A 16,276-nucleotide genomic window follows, 5' to 3' on the forward strand; every position below is an offset into this window, starting at 1 on the left:
TCCATACCTAAAGAAGCTACCCAGGAAAGAAAGAAAACTGGATGTGTAATTCTATTTAATTTGTTTTATATTTATTCCTCAAATCACTGATTTCTTTGAAATAAAACACATTTTTAAACATTATGATTTTTTAAATTGTTCTCTTAACTGTCTTCTTGAAATAAATGGGTTATACCAGAGTCATATGTACTCTTGTCACATGCACTGGGACTTCAATGTGTGGCTTTCAAAGGTCAAAACTCTTCTCTCTTGTCCAGATGCCAGTGATGAAAACTGAGGAAGGAACTTTCTGGTGGTGGCCTCATGCCTGCCCCCTTTCTGGGTGCTGCATGCTCCTCTATCCTGGAGGAAGAAGGAAGAAGTGGGTCCCTGGACTGAGTGTGGAACTACGTGAACACCCGACCTGGCCAAGGTGATTGGCTTATGCCTGATCAGTGACTCACGAGCTGGGCCAATCAGATGAGCTATTGAGCATTTGGACACAGAGACTAGCTGTGATGGTCTGGATTACTGCTTGGGAAGTGTTTATTCCATGTTTCCTTCCCCACTCTGGGAGGAGTGCTTCACTGCCCATCGAGGTTGGGCTTGGCTATGCAACCTGCTTTGGTAGATGAAATGGTCCCAATCATAGGCCTCAAGTATGGTGCTTAGCTCTCATGGTCTGGCAGGAGAATATGCCCCAGGCCACCACTGTCCCCTCATCTTTGAGCCCCAGTGAGGTAGGGACTGCACCTCCTAGCCAGTGGGCCAAAGCCTGAGCAGACTTCAAACCACCTTCAGTCTGGGTCTTAGAGCTTAAGGTCTGGCATAGCCTTGCTGAGTTGCAGTTGAATTGAGCATGAGAGTAGGTCATTTTCATTTTAAGCCCCTATACTTTAGGGTAGTTTATTATGCAGCATTGCTGAGGCCACAGCTGACCCCTACACTAGCAATGGTTTGGTTGTGGTTCTTGCAGACAGCAGGTCATGCCGGCTGGGCTTGGGGTGGCTGCTTTGGGGCCCTAGAAACTAGGGAATAAGTAGAGAAGACTGCAGACACCTCTTGCTCATTTCCCCGCTGCAGTGTCTTCCTTGTTTCCTGAGGACTGATTTCTAAGTGGTCTGGAAAGAGAGAATGGTGCTCAGTCACACATATCACAGGTATTTTTCCCAGTGTCTTCCGACGTTATTTTTTGCAGCCTGGAATTTTGTAACAAGGAAGACTGATATCCTAAGTAGAATGTGTTGATCAATCTAGGGAAGGACTGTGTAATGACAGAAAAAAAATGGATCTGAATGTTCATAACCAACTCAAATAGGCATTCTTAATACACAGTCACAGTGTACAATGAGAAGGAGGCGAGAGCTGCTCAACTTGAAAGATGAACACTGTTACTTTCAACTTGAAAGTTACTGTTACTGTTCAACTTGAAAGATGAACACTGTACTGTTAAGATGGTGACAACTGTGTGTAAGAATTTGATGCTCTGCTAGGCTGTGATATAATAGAATAATCCAGAGAAAAGTAAGTGTGCAGTAGGATTTGAGGACTAGGATTTTCTTGGTGGCAAGAGTAAGAAAACCAAATCCAACTTGTTTAAATGATAAAGGGAATGTATTAACTCAGGGAACTGAAGAGTCCGGAAAAACTCAGGCTTGTGAAGGGCTGGACTGGTGGGGTCAGCAGCACCAGGTCCTGCTTCTGCTCCCACCTCGAGGCTGGTCCTGCATGACGCTGGCACAACCCGAGGCTTGGCTGTCCTGGGGTGGAAAGCAGGTGGTCAGCAACAACCAGGGCTCTGTTAGGCTTTAAATCACGCATAGTGGGGGAGACAGTGCATCTCTGTGGTAGCTGCCACCGAAGAAGGAGAACATTCCTTCCCAGAAGTTCCTAGAAGTCTGCGTTAATCTCGTTTGTCTGGATTGGGTCATGGGCTGACCCTCAAATGAATCCTTGTAGCTAAAGGACTGTGCAGGCCACACTGGGTCCACGTGGCTGGGAGGGGTCAGCCCAATGCTGGTGGTCACTGGGGCCACCACTGGGAGTCCTCTGCCTAGCAGGATTCACAGTGCTCCGGGGCAGGAGTTGAGACAGGCAGATAATTACCCTGCAGTAAGATCGGAGCTGGGTTGGGGAAGTGAATGGGGCTGCCACTCAGGCAGGTGTAGGGGTGTCCACAGAAGAGTCCCAGCAGGAGGTACGGGCCTGGGCCTAAAGGAGGAACAGGAGGTTAGAGGACAAAGGGAGGAGAGATGGAAATAATTTGGGGTAGAAGGAGCATCAAGAAGTTTTTCAGAAGCCTGAAGTAACAATTAGTATTGAAGAGTCTTCTTAGCAAAAACTGGCTAAGTAACTCCAAGAACTGCAAGATTGAAATACTGGAAAAGAGACTTCCTCTCCAGATCTTGTGGCTAACTTCCCAGTGATTACCTGGGTGCTGGACTAAGGCATCTCTGAGTGTCTCCCCAGTGAGCGATTCTACACCCTTCAGCAGGAGCACAGTGAGTTCAGTTGCTTATCAGGAGCTATGTGCTTCTGGAAGGAAAGGACTGTCTATTCGGTCTTCAGGCTAACATCCTTAGCTTTAAACTAAGTGCAAAGGATGCTTACTGGGTCCTGTTCAAAGATGAGAGGTGTGTACAGTTTCAAACATAACCCTCCCCAGGGACTTTCAGAATCTTGACCTACATGGCATTGCAGAGATTACGTCTTTCTAGCAGTCAAAACAAAACAAACATTAAACAGAAATGAAAAACCAAAATAGAAATTTGAAAATTCCCCCAACTCCCACACCAAAGCCCACACTTCAAGTCCTCCTTTTCTGGCTTGAGAGGGAATATTGAGGGTTGGTGTGGAAGGGTCCCACTGTGCCGACAGTGTGTGAAGCCTGCTTGTTCAGGGCCGGTTTTTGTTTTCAGCCTTGACACCGCAGAGTCAGGGAGGATTACTTGGTAATTTTGATGCAGCTGCAAAGAGCTGGGCCTGAGCATGAATTGGAAGCATCCCCAGGCAGGGGATGGAGAAAGGGATTCAGCCCAGGGGCCTGTTCATCTCGTGAGGTTCTGCCACTGATGCACAACCTTCTTCCCACCTGAGCTCCTCCAGTGCCATCTCCTCGCCGTGGCTGGGCTGCTCTAACGCTACAAATCTGAAAGTGTTGTGCTGCTGCTTAAGGCCTGGCAAGGCTTCCCCTTACTGTTAGCCTCAGTACCTTCGTAGAACCTGCAAAGCCTTGGGTGCCCTCACAAGCTCCTTCCCCAGTCACTGGCACTCTCTCTCTTCCTCAAAAAAACCCACCCCTCCCGCCTTAGCGCCCTAGCTGGACGTTCCCCAGCCTCCTCCCACCTGGTGACCACGTTTCACCCTTCAGCCCTTGGCTTCCATCTCCTACTTTGGCCCACCCCGTACCCATCACAGGCCTCTCTGCCTGTCCAACTCTCTTCCCTTCGCTTCATGCTCTCCCCCTGTTCCTCTCTGCCTTCCTTTGGGATCCCAGGGCACCTGTGTTTCCTCCTCTGTGGCAATGGGACTGAGGCACAGGACTTGAGTCCTTAGACTGTGATTAAGCACAGATACCACCTGGAAGTCTGGATTCAGATCCTGGTCCTGCTTTCATCACCAACTGAGAAGTCACATGACTACTTACAGCTTCAGCTTCCCCATCTGTAAGATGGTGGGAAGAATATCGACTTTACAGGGCTGCTGGGAGAATTCGCTGAGAATACGGATATGCAGACCACAGTATTGGACACTGCAGGCTCCCAGCAAATGTTCATTTACTTTTCTCTTTCTAAGTAAGGTGGGAAACTCGTGCATATCTAGGATCGCATTGCCCAATGTTCATGTGTGACGTGGGCAAGTGCATCTACATAAACATGGGCTTGGGATTGAGAAGATTTGGATCAACAGCTGGTGGCAGCACTGACCAGCCAAATAGTGTCAGAAACTCCGTGAGCCTCAGAGTCTGTGTCTATGAATATGGTAATAATGTTAATACCTTCCAGGGTTGCTTTAAGGACTACGTAAGTTAATATATGAAAGTATTTTGTAATCCTTGGAGTTTAAAAATTGTCATAACCCAGCACTTGTGATTATCTTGCTTTCTCAAGCTCACTTGGGTGAGCTTTGCCTTGCAGCAGGTCTCTTAGTGCCTTCGTCCAGACCCTTGGTGGCACAGAGATGACATTCGATCTCTGTTGAGCACAGAGATGACATTTGATAAGAGTTTTCTGGTGCCACGAGAGCGACAGACACAGAGCTGTGCCAGACACCTCAGGGGAGGACCTGCTGCCCAACTGTAGGGGTGGTCTGCTGCCTTCCCCAGCTGTCAGCCCCTCCGGGTTGGCCTCACACCTTCCCGGAAGCAGCTTGCTTCTGGTGACTGAGCTGGGTGGGGCATGAGGGCTGAGGTTGCTGGAGCTGCCTGGCAGCTCTCTTCTCTCCCTCCCGTCCCATCTCTCCCTCCACAGGCTTGCTCCCAGGAGGCTTCCCCACAGCATCCTGCACGGTGAACTCCTCAGAGCCTGTGACTCAGAGAACCCAGGCCGAGACCTCCAGTGTCCAGCTAGATTTCACCCTTGCAAGCCTTCACAGATATGACTCCACGGGTTGTCTCTGTGCATTCGAATTGAGAATCCTCTCTGTTGTCATTGTTTGAGAAATAAAACACCTGGGTTGTTGCATGTTATGCTGGTCTTTGACAGGGAAAGGAACATTCCTTCCTGGGTGGCTCATGTCATCGTGTGTGTCCAGCATTGTCATTAGGCTGCTGTTTGGGAGACAGTTTCCAATGACAGGAACAGTTGAAGAGCTTAGTCTCTATTCTCTTAACTCTATTAACCTTAATTCAATTATTTTCCTGCAAGAAACCGAGAATTCCTACCTCATCTAAGGTGTTTCAGAATAGAAAAATAATCGAAATATCTCCCCAGTTTATTAAACAAAGTTAGGGTAACTTATATACCAAAATCTAAGTGCTTGGGCTCTGAGTCAGTCGGGGCTCAGCTATGTAGCGCTGGAAGCCGGGGCTTGCTAAGTAACCTCTCCCAGCACTGGTTCCCTCCATTGTGAGAGGAGAAACCCACTTCTACGGTTTTGTAAAGGTTGAGGAAGGTAATTCCTGTGCAGCACTCTGGGTCACCCCTGCACATAGGGCCCCTGGGCCAGCTGCCCTCGCCACTGTGGGAGGCCACCTGATGCGGTCCAGCTGCTCATCTTGCACAGAGCCCTCCATTTTGAGCACTTTCCTGGGACGCCAGGACCTTTTGCAGAGCCCTCTCCGATCTGATCTTGGATGTAAGGACTATATGCCAGAGTGCTTGACCCTGCCGATGTTTTCAACACACAGAAACGGGTTCCCTCCCTCACGCCACATTCCCAATGTGTATTCTCAACACTCAGAACCTCCTCCTAGAGTTCCACCCCGTGGCTCCCAGCACGGCTTGGGACTCCAGTGGCGTGAGGCCAGCCAGACTCTGGTCCCCACACTTGAACTACTGGAAGGTTGTGATCATCTGTGAAGCCTGAGGAAAGCTCTGGTAGTGATATGGCCCCATGCATCCTGCCCTGGCTTGCAGGGCAGTGTCACTTCTGCCTATTGTGAGTATAATGATTCTTTTGGGGGTTGAAGGTCAGTTTTAGGTGTCAGAGAAAGGAGTGGGGTCCAGAAACTATTGCGAAAGGCCAGGATATTTGGCGAGTGGATATCCTTTGCTCTCTTTTTTGCTGGAGTAAGGAAAGCCTGTGTGGTTGATAAAGCCTGGCATGGCACGTGCAGTCCTGGAGGAGGGGTGAGAGCCTCGGGCAAAGAGGGGCGTGGTAGGGCCAGAGATGAGGGCTCCCAGGCACTGGGCCTCCTTCCCAAAGAACAATCATCAGGACATCCCAGAGACCGCTGTCCAGGAGAAACGGGGTGACAGAGCCCTCTTTGAGCTCGGGAGCATTTTAATCAGTGCTCAAGAGGAAGAGAAAAGAAACAAAAAGTGCAACCAGCCAGAAAAACAAACAAGCAGCCTCCCACCCAACCACCCATCCACCCACCCACCGACCCAACCAACCAACCAACCAAGCAACCACCCACCCAACCACCCACCCACCCAACACCCATCCACCCACCCACTGACCCAACCAACCAACCAACCAAGCAAACACCCACCCAACCACCCACCACCCAACCACCCATCCACCCACCACAACCAACCAACCAACCAACCAAGCAACCACCCACCCAACCACCCACCCACCCACCCATCCACCCACCCACACCAACCAACCAACCAACCACCCCCCCCACCCCACCACCCACCAACCAACCACACCAACCAAGCAACCACCCACCCAACCACCCACCCACCCACCACCCAACCAACCAACCAACCAAGCAACCACCCAACCACCCATCCACCCACCCACCGACCCAACCAACCAAGCAACCAAGCAACCACCCAGCCACCCATTCACCCACCCACCAACCCAACCAACCAAGCAAGCAACCACCCACCCAACCACCCATCCACACACCCACTGACCCAACCAACCAACCAAGCAACCACACCCACCAACCCATACCCAACAACACCCACCACCCAACCAACCCCCACTTACCCAATCAACGAACCAAGCAACCACCCACCTACCCAACCAACTAACCCCCATCCACCCACCCAAGCAAGCGAGCAAGCAACCAAGTAACCATCTACTCACTCAACCAAGCAAACACCCACCTATCCAACCAACCAATCAACCAACCAAGCAACCACCTACCTACCCAACCAACCAATCAACCAACCAAGCAACCTCTCACCTACCCAATCAACTAACCCCCCCAACCCAACCATCCAAGCAACCAAGTAACCATCCACTCACCTAACCAACCAACCAATCAACCAATCAAGCAACCACCCACCTACCCAACTAACTAACCCCTAACCACCCAACCACCAAGCAAGCAACCACCCGCTCACCCAACCAACCAACCACCAAACAAGCAACCACCCACCCACCCACTCAACCAACCAACTACCCAACCAAGCAACCAACCAAGCAACCAGCCAGCCAAACCAACCACCAGCCAGCCAGCCAACCAACCAACCACCAACCAACCAACCAACCAACCAACCAACCAACCAACCAACCAACCATTCATTCATTCAAGAGCGTGTTGGGGGAGGATTTTCGCTCCGGGCTGACGCGGTTCCCTGGCCGCTGTGCCGCGCTGGGCCACTAGGTGGCAGCGGAGGCCGCCCGGCGCCGGCAGGCAGGAGGCTTAAAGCCCCGCAGAGCCGCAGCCGCCTAGCTGGGGAAGAGGACCGTCCCGGGCTGGCCCTGAGCGCCGCGCGGCCCCGTCAGATCCCGGGGACGCCGGGGGCCCGGGCTGAGCGCCGCGGCCCGAGAGGAGGAGCACCGGTAAATAGCCACAACTTTCTGTCTCCTTGAGATCCTGAGAATAAATGCAAAATCGCGCTTCCGCTGCATGTGGAAGTGACGGGGCGGCAGCTAGATTGCCCCGTGAGGTTTTAACACAGCTCGATATGATTTTAGTATAATTGCATAATTTACTGAGATATCTGAGCTGGAACTCAGCTGTAACAAATGATTGCAGTTCAATAAATGCTTATGATTACCAATTTTTTCCTTTTTGATTTTTATAGATTTAGGGGGTACAGGTGCTGTTTTGTTACATGGATATATTGCATAGTGGTGGAGCCTGGGCTTTTAGTGTAGCCATCACCCCTATAGTGTACATTGTACCTATTAAGTAATTTGTTGTCCCTCACCCCCTCCCTCCTTCCCAAAATGATTACCAATATTAATGATGACAGTGATGACAGAAATTCTCTTCAGATGTGATCTGAGTTTGGAGGGCAAAGGGATTTTTGAAAATGAATCATAAGAGAGAAATTTTGCAACAAAAGACTGTGGTACATTTAAATTGCTATTTTTTTAATACTGTGCTCACGCGGACCTAATAAACTATCAAGCAGACCTCAAGGAATTCCACATAATGCAGAAGCTAGGGAAAAATAGGTATTGAGGTAAAAGCAGCACTGTTTTCCTCAATTTTAACATGTATGTGCAGCCTACACTTATAAACTTAAGACAGTAGCTTTTAACATGTGACTTTGCTCAGGGTAACAGACCATTCCGGTTATATCCTTACTTACAGCTGTGGAGGCTGAATCCCAGTGGGTCTGAGAAGTGTCAGGACAAGTGTTCGGGATGCACCTGTCTGTCTCTCTTAAGGGAATACGGGTCTGTGCAGTCTTAAATCGGAGCTCCCTTGAGGAGAATGTCGTGCAGTAGCCTTACAAATGTGAACATCGGGAGACTGGCTGGATTTTGTAGGTTATGAGTTGGGGACACTTACGATAGTGAACTTGAGCCCAGGAGAGCAGCCATAAAAAATGAAACTGTCCTGGGCGCATGGAGGTGAGTGTCTCTCTAGTAAGATGCATGTGAAAGGCTGGGAGCTGAAAGCAAGGAGAGCAGAAGAGGCTGGTGAAGATTCTAATCTGCGGGTCCGGGGGCACTCTTCCAGGTCTCAGGAACGCAGGTCAGAAGGTGCAAGCCAGCGGCCGGGCACGTGGCTCACCCCTGTAGTACCAGCACTTTGGGAGGCTGAGAGAGAAGGATCGCTTGTAGCCAGGAGTTTGAGACCAGATTGGGCAACATAGGGAGACCCTGTCTCTTAAAAAAAACAAACAAAAAAAGGATTGAGCGAGCCAAGCCCAGTCTTCTGATGCACTGTGTCATTCATCCCCTTTCTTAGGCTGTGTTGGTTCTAGGCAAGCTGCTGTCTTTCTTTGGTAGGCTGCTAACCTCTCTGGATTGTGAATTTAAAACATGTTTTACAGTAAATTTGCTGCCAAGACAAGAGGTGTATTTCTCCGGCAATGAATTCCTCATTTCACCTGCATTTCTTGGATCTCAACCTGAATGCCACAGACGGCAACCTTTTGGGACCCAGTGTCCAAAACAAGTCTTCACCATGTGAAGACATGGGCATCGCTGTGGAGGTGTTTCTCACTCTGGGTGTCATCAGCCTCTTGGAGAACATCTTGGTCATAGGGGCCATAGTGAAGAACAAAAACCTGCACTCCCCCGTGTACTTCTTCGTGTGCAGCCTGGCAGTGGCCGACATGCTGGTGAGCATGTCCAGTGCCTGGGAGACCATCACCATCTACCTACTCAACAACAAGCACCTGGTGATAGCAGACGCCTTTGTGCGCACATTGACCATGTGTTTGACTCCATGACCTGCATTTCCGTGGTGGCGTCCACGTGCAGCTTGCTGGCCATTGCAGTGGATAGGCACGTCACCATCTTCCCCGCCCTGCGCTACCACCACATCATGACGGCGAGGCGCTCAGGGGTCATCATCGCCGGCATCTGGGCTTTCTGCACGGGCTGCGTCATCATCTTCATCCCGTACTCTGAATCCACCTACATCATCCTGTGCCTCATCTCCATGTTCTTCACTATGCTGTTCCTCCTGGTGTCTCTGTACATACACATGTTCCTCCTGGCGCGGACTCACGTCAAGCAGATCGCGGCTCTGCCCGGGGCCAGCTCTGCGCGGCAGAGGACCAGGATGCAGGGCATGGTCACCGTCACCATGCTGCTGGGCGTGTTTATTGTGTGCTGGGCCCGGTTCTTCCTCCATCGCGTTTTGATGCTTTCTTGCCCTCAGAACCTCTACTGCTCTTGCTTCATGTCTCACTTCAATATGTACCTCATACTCATCATGTGTAATTCCGTGATGGACCCTCTCATGTATGCCTTCCGCAGCCGAAAGATGCGGAAGAACTTTAAGGAGATTATTTGTTGCCGTGGTTTCAGAATCGCCTGCAGCTTTCCCAGAAGGGATTAAGCACAAAGTGCTCCTCTCTGTGGCTCTGTTCTCCTTTGTTTGCTCACCTATGACAAAGCGACAGCCAAGGGCTAGGCGGGAGTGCTAGCATCCCCTTTCTCTCTTTACCAGCTCAGACATGGGCCCAGGAGGCTCTCTCTGTTCAGTTCCTGGTGATTATGTCCAACATGCAAGGGTTGCTTATCCACTCTGGGAACAGTCATGACAATTTCTTACTGTCCTTTTGTGTCCTATGGTTTCTACTGCTCCCACCCATTTCTGGGGGCCCCATCCACCCTCCACCTAGCAGGCATGTGCTCAGGGAATGCACAGCACTCTGAGTGCAAGCCAGGCATGACGAAACACGGATTGTGACGAGAAGAAAAGCCGTGCTATCGACGCCAGGTGGGATTGCTTCTTCTCCCCGGAAGCAGGTCCACACTCTGCTGGCTGCACTCTGAGCTATGCATGCTTTTCAGGGAAGAAAAGAGTGGCCAGATTCTTTCCATCAGAAGCAATCTGTTCATTTGTTCTGAAATGTCTTCTTTGCTCCCCTTGCCTGAACTTTTGATTCATGGCTTGTGTTCATAGTTGTCCGAATAATTGTACTTCTGTCAATCATGGTGTTGCGCTTACCCAGACATAAAACCTTATGCTACAAACCTTGCCTCATGTGCTGTGGAAGACTCTGTGACTCTTTCTTACTGTCTTATTTGGGCTCAATCTGGGGTTTCCAAATGGGTGTTTGGGGGCATTCCAGGGGCTCAAGGAGTTCAAGGTGCCCAGTGCTGCATGTAGCACACTTCCACAGCCAGGCTTGCTTTGAGCGGCTCACACTGGATCTGTGTTGGAGTCTGAACTCTGGCCTGTGTACTTGGAAGCATGTCAATCTCATTTCAGCAGCCAACAAAGGTCAGGGCCCAACCTATAGCCGAGTTAGCCCCATCTTCTCCCAACCTAGACTGGAGCAGGGAAACCTGAGTTCAGGTCCTAACTCTGCCTTTCACTGCTGTGTGGCCTGAATCATCTCATTTCAGGTTCCACATCTGTGCTGACTGCACACGATGGCCGTGAGAACTGCAAAATTGTGAGAGCTTCTTGTAAATTTGTAAAGCACTATAGGGTTTGTTTTTTATTTTAAGGAAATGCTAGGATTAGAGGCATGAGCCGGAGGTTGCCGTGAGCCAAGATTGCACCATTGCAATCTGGCCTGGGCAACTGTTCAAGACTCTGTCTCAAAAAAAAAAAAAAAAAAAGAAAAGGAAAAAGAAAAAGAAATGACTAGATGGGGTAAATACTAAGGAAGGACACAGGGGCCAATGGTCAGAGCAGTGGCCTGGACACCAGGAGGTCTGTGTGGTCATTCTCTGAAGCAAAGGGCTGGAGTCCTTGCAGCTCTCACAGTCCACTCTTGTAATAACTTTTGGTATGACTCCTATTTTCTGCTTTGTTTTGGACATTCACATATAGACTGCACCCAATGAAAAAATGTAAATAAAGCAGAGGACCACTGGGTCACACAACAGTGAGCCACTAGTGCAGAAGAGGGGCCCTTCCTATTGAGGCCTGCCAGGACAGAGGGGCTTCCTGGGTGCAGCCATATCAATAATTATGCACTTGACCCCTGCCCCTGGGAATGCAGAGTCCAGGAAAGAAACGGTGCTGGCATGAACAGGAGTGTGCATAAGACATCCAAATCATTTGAAAACTGGCAAATTAGTAGGCTGTTGGCAACTGAGTTTTGAAGGGGCAGCTATCTTTTCAAATGTTTCCCGTTCCTTTTTGCTGAAAATTCATGTGTGTATCCACGAATGGGCAGTAAGTTGTCCTGTGTAACCACCATGGAGAACTACAGTGCGTTGTTCCCGTGGGACGTGTCTCAGGAGCCTGGCTTCTGTGAAAGCTGGCCTCTCTTCTGCCCCACGCATCTCGGTGGCCCCATGTCCTACAGCAGCTTCAGGCATGGAGCAGGTGCACCGTGAATGCTTGTTATTGTTGCAAAACAAATGTGCATTGACTCTTCTGCCTGCTAGACCTGAGTACTAAGTGAGTTCCAATCCTATGGGCAGAAACTTCAACCCTGTGGTTGACACTGGCCCCATTTGGGAACCCAATTCTCTATAGGCTAATTTTCTGCTCTAGTGCTTCATGAGTTGCCACAAAATCTGACCTTTCATATAAAGGTCTTTATGGAAATGCTCAAATGCCTTTTAATCTTTATAAATAGTGCAGAAATAACCCTAGTATTTAGATGTGTCATCATTTGGAAGGAATACATGTATGTAGTGACTTGGTAAATATCTGTACGTAAATGAGCCAACCCCTAGCACACAACACAAAGTATCTCCCCCAAAAAGAATACAAATAACTGTCAAATATTGTGTGATATGGTATGTTAAATATCTGCTTCTGTAGGAAATTTGTTTGGTGTAAAAATATGTGTTCAAGGAAATGGTTAATAAAATGGAAGGAGCAGACCACCTGTTTGAACTGGTCATTCTGATGTGTAATATCCAGAATGGTTTTGGTCTTTCTGCCAATTTGTTAGCAGCTACTGCAAAATGAGAAGGTACATTCATTGGTGACTTGTGGTGAAGTCTCCTTGACAATATTTATTGCCTGTAGGATGGCCATGTCTCAGATCAAAATGATATAACACCTACAAATAAAATAAAATTGCTCACTTGACCTTATATACTGTGCAAAAGTCTGTGTCTTAGTAAGCAAGCATTTTGGGGATATCACCTAGCATGTGCTCACAGTGGAGCTAGAAGCAGTGGCCATTAGAGAATCTCTGCCATCAGTGAGTTTATAGGACATTAGTTATTTCAAGACATGACAGATTTCCAGATCCTACACATCAATAAAATTAGATGACTCTGAGCATGTCTTGTGTTTTTCTGCTTCCAGATTGTGTTGAAGCTGCACAATCTTCAGGGCACACCCTCTATACCCATATGAGTCTCAACGTTCATCCCAGATGCCTTTCTTCTAAGGAGGCCCTTTTGACCCCCATAATTATACCTCACAATGGCACACATTCTGCTGGGTACTCCGGAGAGTAGATTGTTTTTATGTCCTTTGCCGGAATACAAGCATCTTTGTGAGAAGGGATTTGTGTCAGGGCAGTGCTGTCCAACAGAACCTTCCATGATGGTGGAAATGTTTTGTCTCTGCTTTGTCCACTATAGTAGCCACTAGCTACATGTGGCAGTTGAGCTTTTAAAATGTGGCCAGTGTGACTGAGGACCTGAATTTTTTTTTTTTCTTTCTGAGACAGAGTCTCGCTCTGTCGCCCAGGCTGGAGTGCAGTGGTGCTATCTCGGCTTACTGCAAGCTCCGCCTCCCAGGTTCATGCCATTCTCCTTCCTCAGCCTCCTGAGTAGCCGGGACTACAGGTGCCCGGCACCACGCCAGGCTAATTTTTTTTTCTATTTTTAATAGAGACGGGGTTTCACTGTGTTAGCCAGGATGGTCCCCATCTCCTGACCTTGTGATCTACCTGCCATGGCCTCCCAAAGTGCTGGGATTACAGGCGTGAGCCACCAAGCCCAGCCCTTGAATTTTAATTTAATTTAATTTTAGTTAATTTATATTTAAATAACTGCATGTGGCTAATGACTACCATATTGGACAGCACAGAGTTAGAAGCCGCTTTATTACACGTAACAGAAAACCCGCAGAAATCCAGTGACCTGGCCAAGATGAAAGTTTATTTCTCTTTTACAGAGAAGAAGTTGGGAGGTAAGGATTTCAAGGCTAGAATGGAGCTCAAAGTCATGATAAAGAATCCAGACTTCTTTTTTAAAAAAAGAGATGGGGTCTTGCTATGTTGCCCAGGCTAGTCTCGAACTCAAGTGGTCCTCCTGCCTCAGCCTCCTGAGTAGCTGGGACTATGTGTACCACCATGCCTGGCTTCTATCATTGTTAAGGTCAATTTATGGCCCAAAAGGGCTGCTAGAGCTCTAGCCATAATAGCTGAATTACAGGTTAGAACCGCAGAGGCAGTCAGGAACTGCAGCTTTTCATCACAGGCGTTCTTCTTCATCCTGGGAAATCATCTCCTCTTATTTCTTTGATTAATGTTTTTTTCTTTTTCTGTTTCTCTTTTTCTCTTTTCATGACTCTTATTAGTCAAACGTGGGTCCATCGGCATCCATCTTCCATGTCCCTGAATCTTTCTCGTACTACCTTTTTCCTCTCTTGTCTTTTTGTTATGCGTTCTGAAAGATTTCTTCAACTTTGTCTTTTCTCCCACCTCTTCTATTGAATTTTAATTTGGTAGCTATATTTTTAATTTCTGTGGCTTTCCATTTACCCTTTCCTTGCCTTCTTTTTATAGCAAGCTGTTCCTGCATTCATAGACCCATATTTTGTCTATTTTTTCTGAAGACTGTCATTAGAGTTTTTAAAACTCTGTCATCTGACTTGAATCATTTGTTTCCTCCAAATTCAATTGTCCTGTTCATCGTGCTCCTTCTCATGGGTGAGGCTCATTTCCCTCAGCTGCTGGGTGAACCTGGATTGTCCATGAAGGAGTGGGTTTGATTGATTTAGTACTTGCATGGGGCCGTGCAGCTCTGCTGGACGAAAACAGCTGGTTGTGCAGCTCTCTGGCAGTGTGTGGAGCCCATTCAGTGGCAGAGGTTACATGAAGGGTGTCTAGCTGCACTCTGTCTGCTAATAGAATAGCCTGTTCTATTAGCCCATCTGAGCTAAAATGAGAGAGAATTTACTATGGGGATCCGCTTTTCATGCTGGGAATGCAGCTCCCCCTAAGCATCCTCCTGGGTTCTTTGGGGGTAGGATTTTGCGTTCACTCTGAGGGCACCCTGGGGAGATCAGTGTGGAATGGCCATGCCACAGTTGTGCATGTGCTTCTTCTGTGGGTCCTCTCAATTGTTTCACTTCTTTCCATCCCGGCTCTCAACTGCTGACGCTGACGGCTCCCTCCCTGGTTCTCTCTTGTGTGCCTTGGGCTGGGGCTTCCTTTAGTCTGTTTTTCTGTCAATCCACCCCACCCGCCCTCCAGCTTCTAAAATTCTTCATAAGTTTAGTCCTCTGTTGTCTCCTCTTCTGTTCTCAGAACTTTTATTAATTAATTTTCCTTTATATATACTTTTTGCTGTCATTTCTGTGGATTTTCAGAAAGGAGTGGAGGTAGAGGTATAATCTGCAATGAGGAGTGAGGAATCCTTTCAGTACATTTTTAGAAGATGGTTGAGGCTATCAAGATCCATCTTGCAGGCAAAGCAGAAAGGCAGGAGACCACCCAGGACCCAGGCCTAGCTCTAAGCTGGCTCTATTTAGAAGCACAGCCATGCCCAGGACGGGAGCCTTTGCCGATGTCAACAAGGGGAAGGAGTCTTGCCTCACCCTGGCTCCTTGATAGTCTTTCTTCTTGTCCTGGACCATAACTAGAGAGTGCAAAGCAATCGGTGACTTCAAATGGAGATCATAACCCAGAACAGAGAGCACAGGCAGGCAGTGCCACATCTCAGAGTCCCCGTCAGGAGATGTCCACTCATCTGTTCAGCGCAGAGTGGTCCCTTTAAAGTTAATGGTCAAACTCTTTTTTGCTAGCAGGTGGTGGTAAAGTTACCTCAAAATTTTTGTTGTCTTCCACTAACCCTCTGACCAGCCAGTTAATGAGTTAAAACCACCCCAGGTGAGAATTCTTTCCAAGGCCTCAGTGCTTAAAAACTGCTTAAGTCTGGGCATGGTGGCTCACTTCTGTAAACCTGGCACTCTGGGAGGCAGAGGTGGGCAGATCGCTTGAGGCCAGAAGTTCGAGACCAGCTTGGGCAACACAGAGGGACCCTCATCTCTACAAAAAATAAAATAATTACTGGGCATGGTGGCATGTGCCTGTAATCTCAGGTACTTGGGAGGCTGAAGTGGGAGGATCACTTGAGCCTGAGAAGTCGAGGCTGCTCCAGCTTTGGTGATGGAACAAGACCCTGTCCCAGGAAAAACAAAAAATTCAAAAAATTTTTTGAGTGCAAATTGCAATGTTTTGAAAGGACTATCTCATTTAATCCTCTAACCATATTAAAAATAGATAAATATGGCCAAGTGCAGTGGCTCATGCTTGTAATCCCAGCACTTTGGGAGGCTGAGGCAGGTGGATCACCTGTGGTCAGGAGTTCGAGACCAGCCTGGCCAACATTGTGAAACACTGTCTCTACTAAAAATACAAAAAATTAGCCAGGCGTGGTGGTGGGGCGCCTATAAGGTCCTAGCTGCCTGGGAGGCTGAGGCAGGAGAAATGCTGAACACGTGAGATGGAGGTTGCAGTGAGCCAAGATCATGCCATTGCACTCCAGCCTGGGCAACAAGAGCAAGACTGTCTCAAAACAAAAAACAAAAACAAACAAAAAACCAAAACAAAAATTGATAATTACTATTCCTAATGCATCTCTAAGGAGACTGATGCCTACAGAAATTAAG

General features: G+C 48.4%; 1 protein-coding gene across 1 annotated transcript; it reads left to right on the top strand.

The window, feature by feature from the left end:
* The first annotated feature begins 8,870 nt into the window (after positions 1-8,870).
* Positions 8,871-9,847, top strand: MC5R (melanocortin 5 receptor). The gene is given in 2 exon segments (XM_030810112.1): positions 8,871-9,201; positions 9,204-9,847. Coding segments are annotated over 2 exon segments (975 nt in total).
* Positions 9,848-16,276: the final 6,429 nt, after the last annotated feature.

The sequence above is a fragment of the Nomascus leucogenys genome, chromosome 4 (assembly GCF_006542625.1).
Source record: "Nomascus leucogenys isolate Asia chromosome 4, Asia_NLE_v1, whole genome shotgun sequence".
NCBI lineage: Eukaryota > Metazoa > Chordata > Mammalia > Primates > Hylobatidae > Nomascus > Nomascus leucogenys.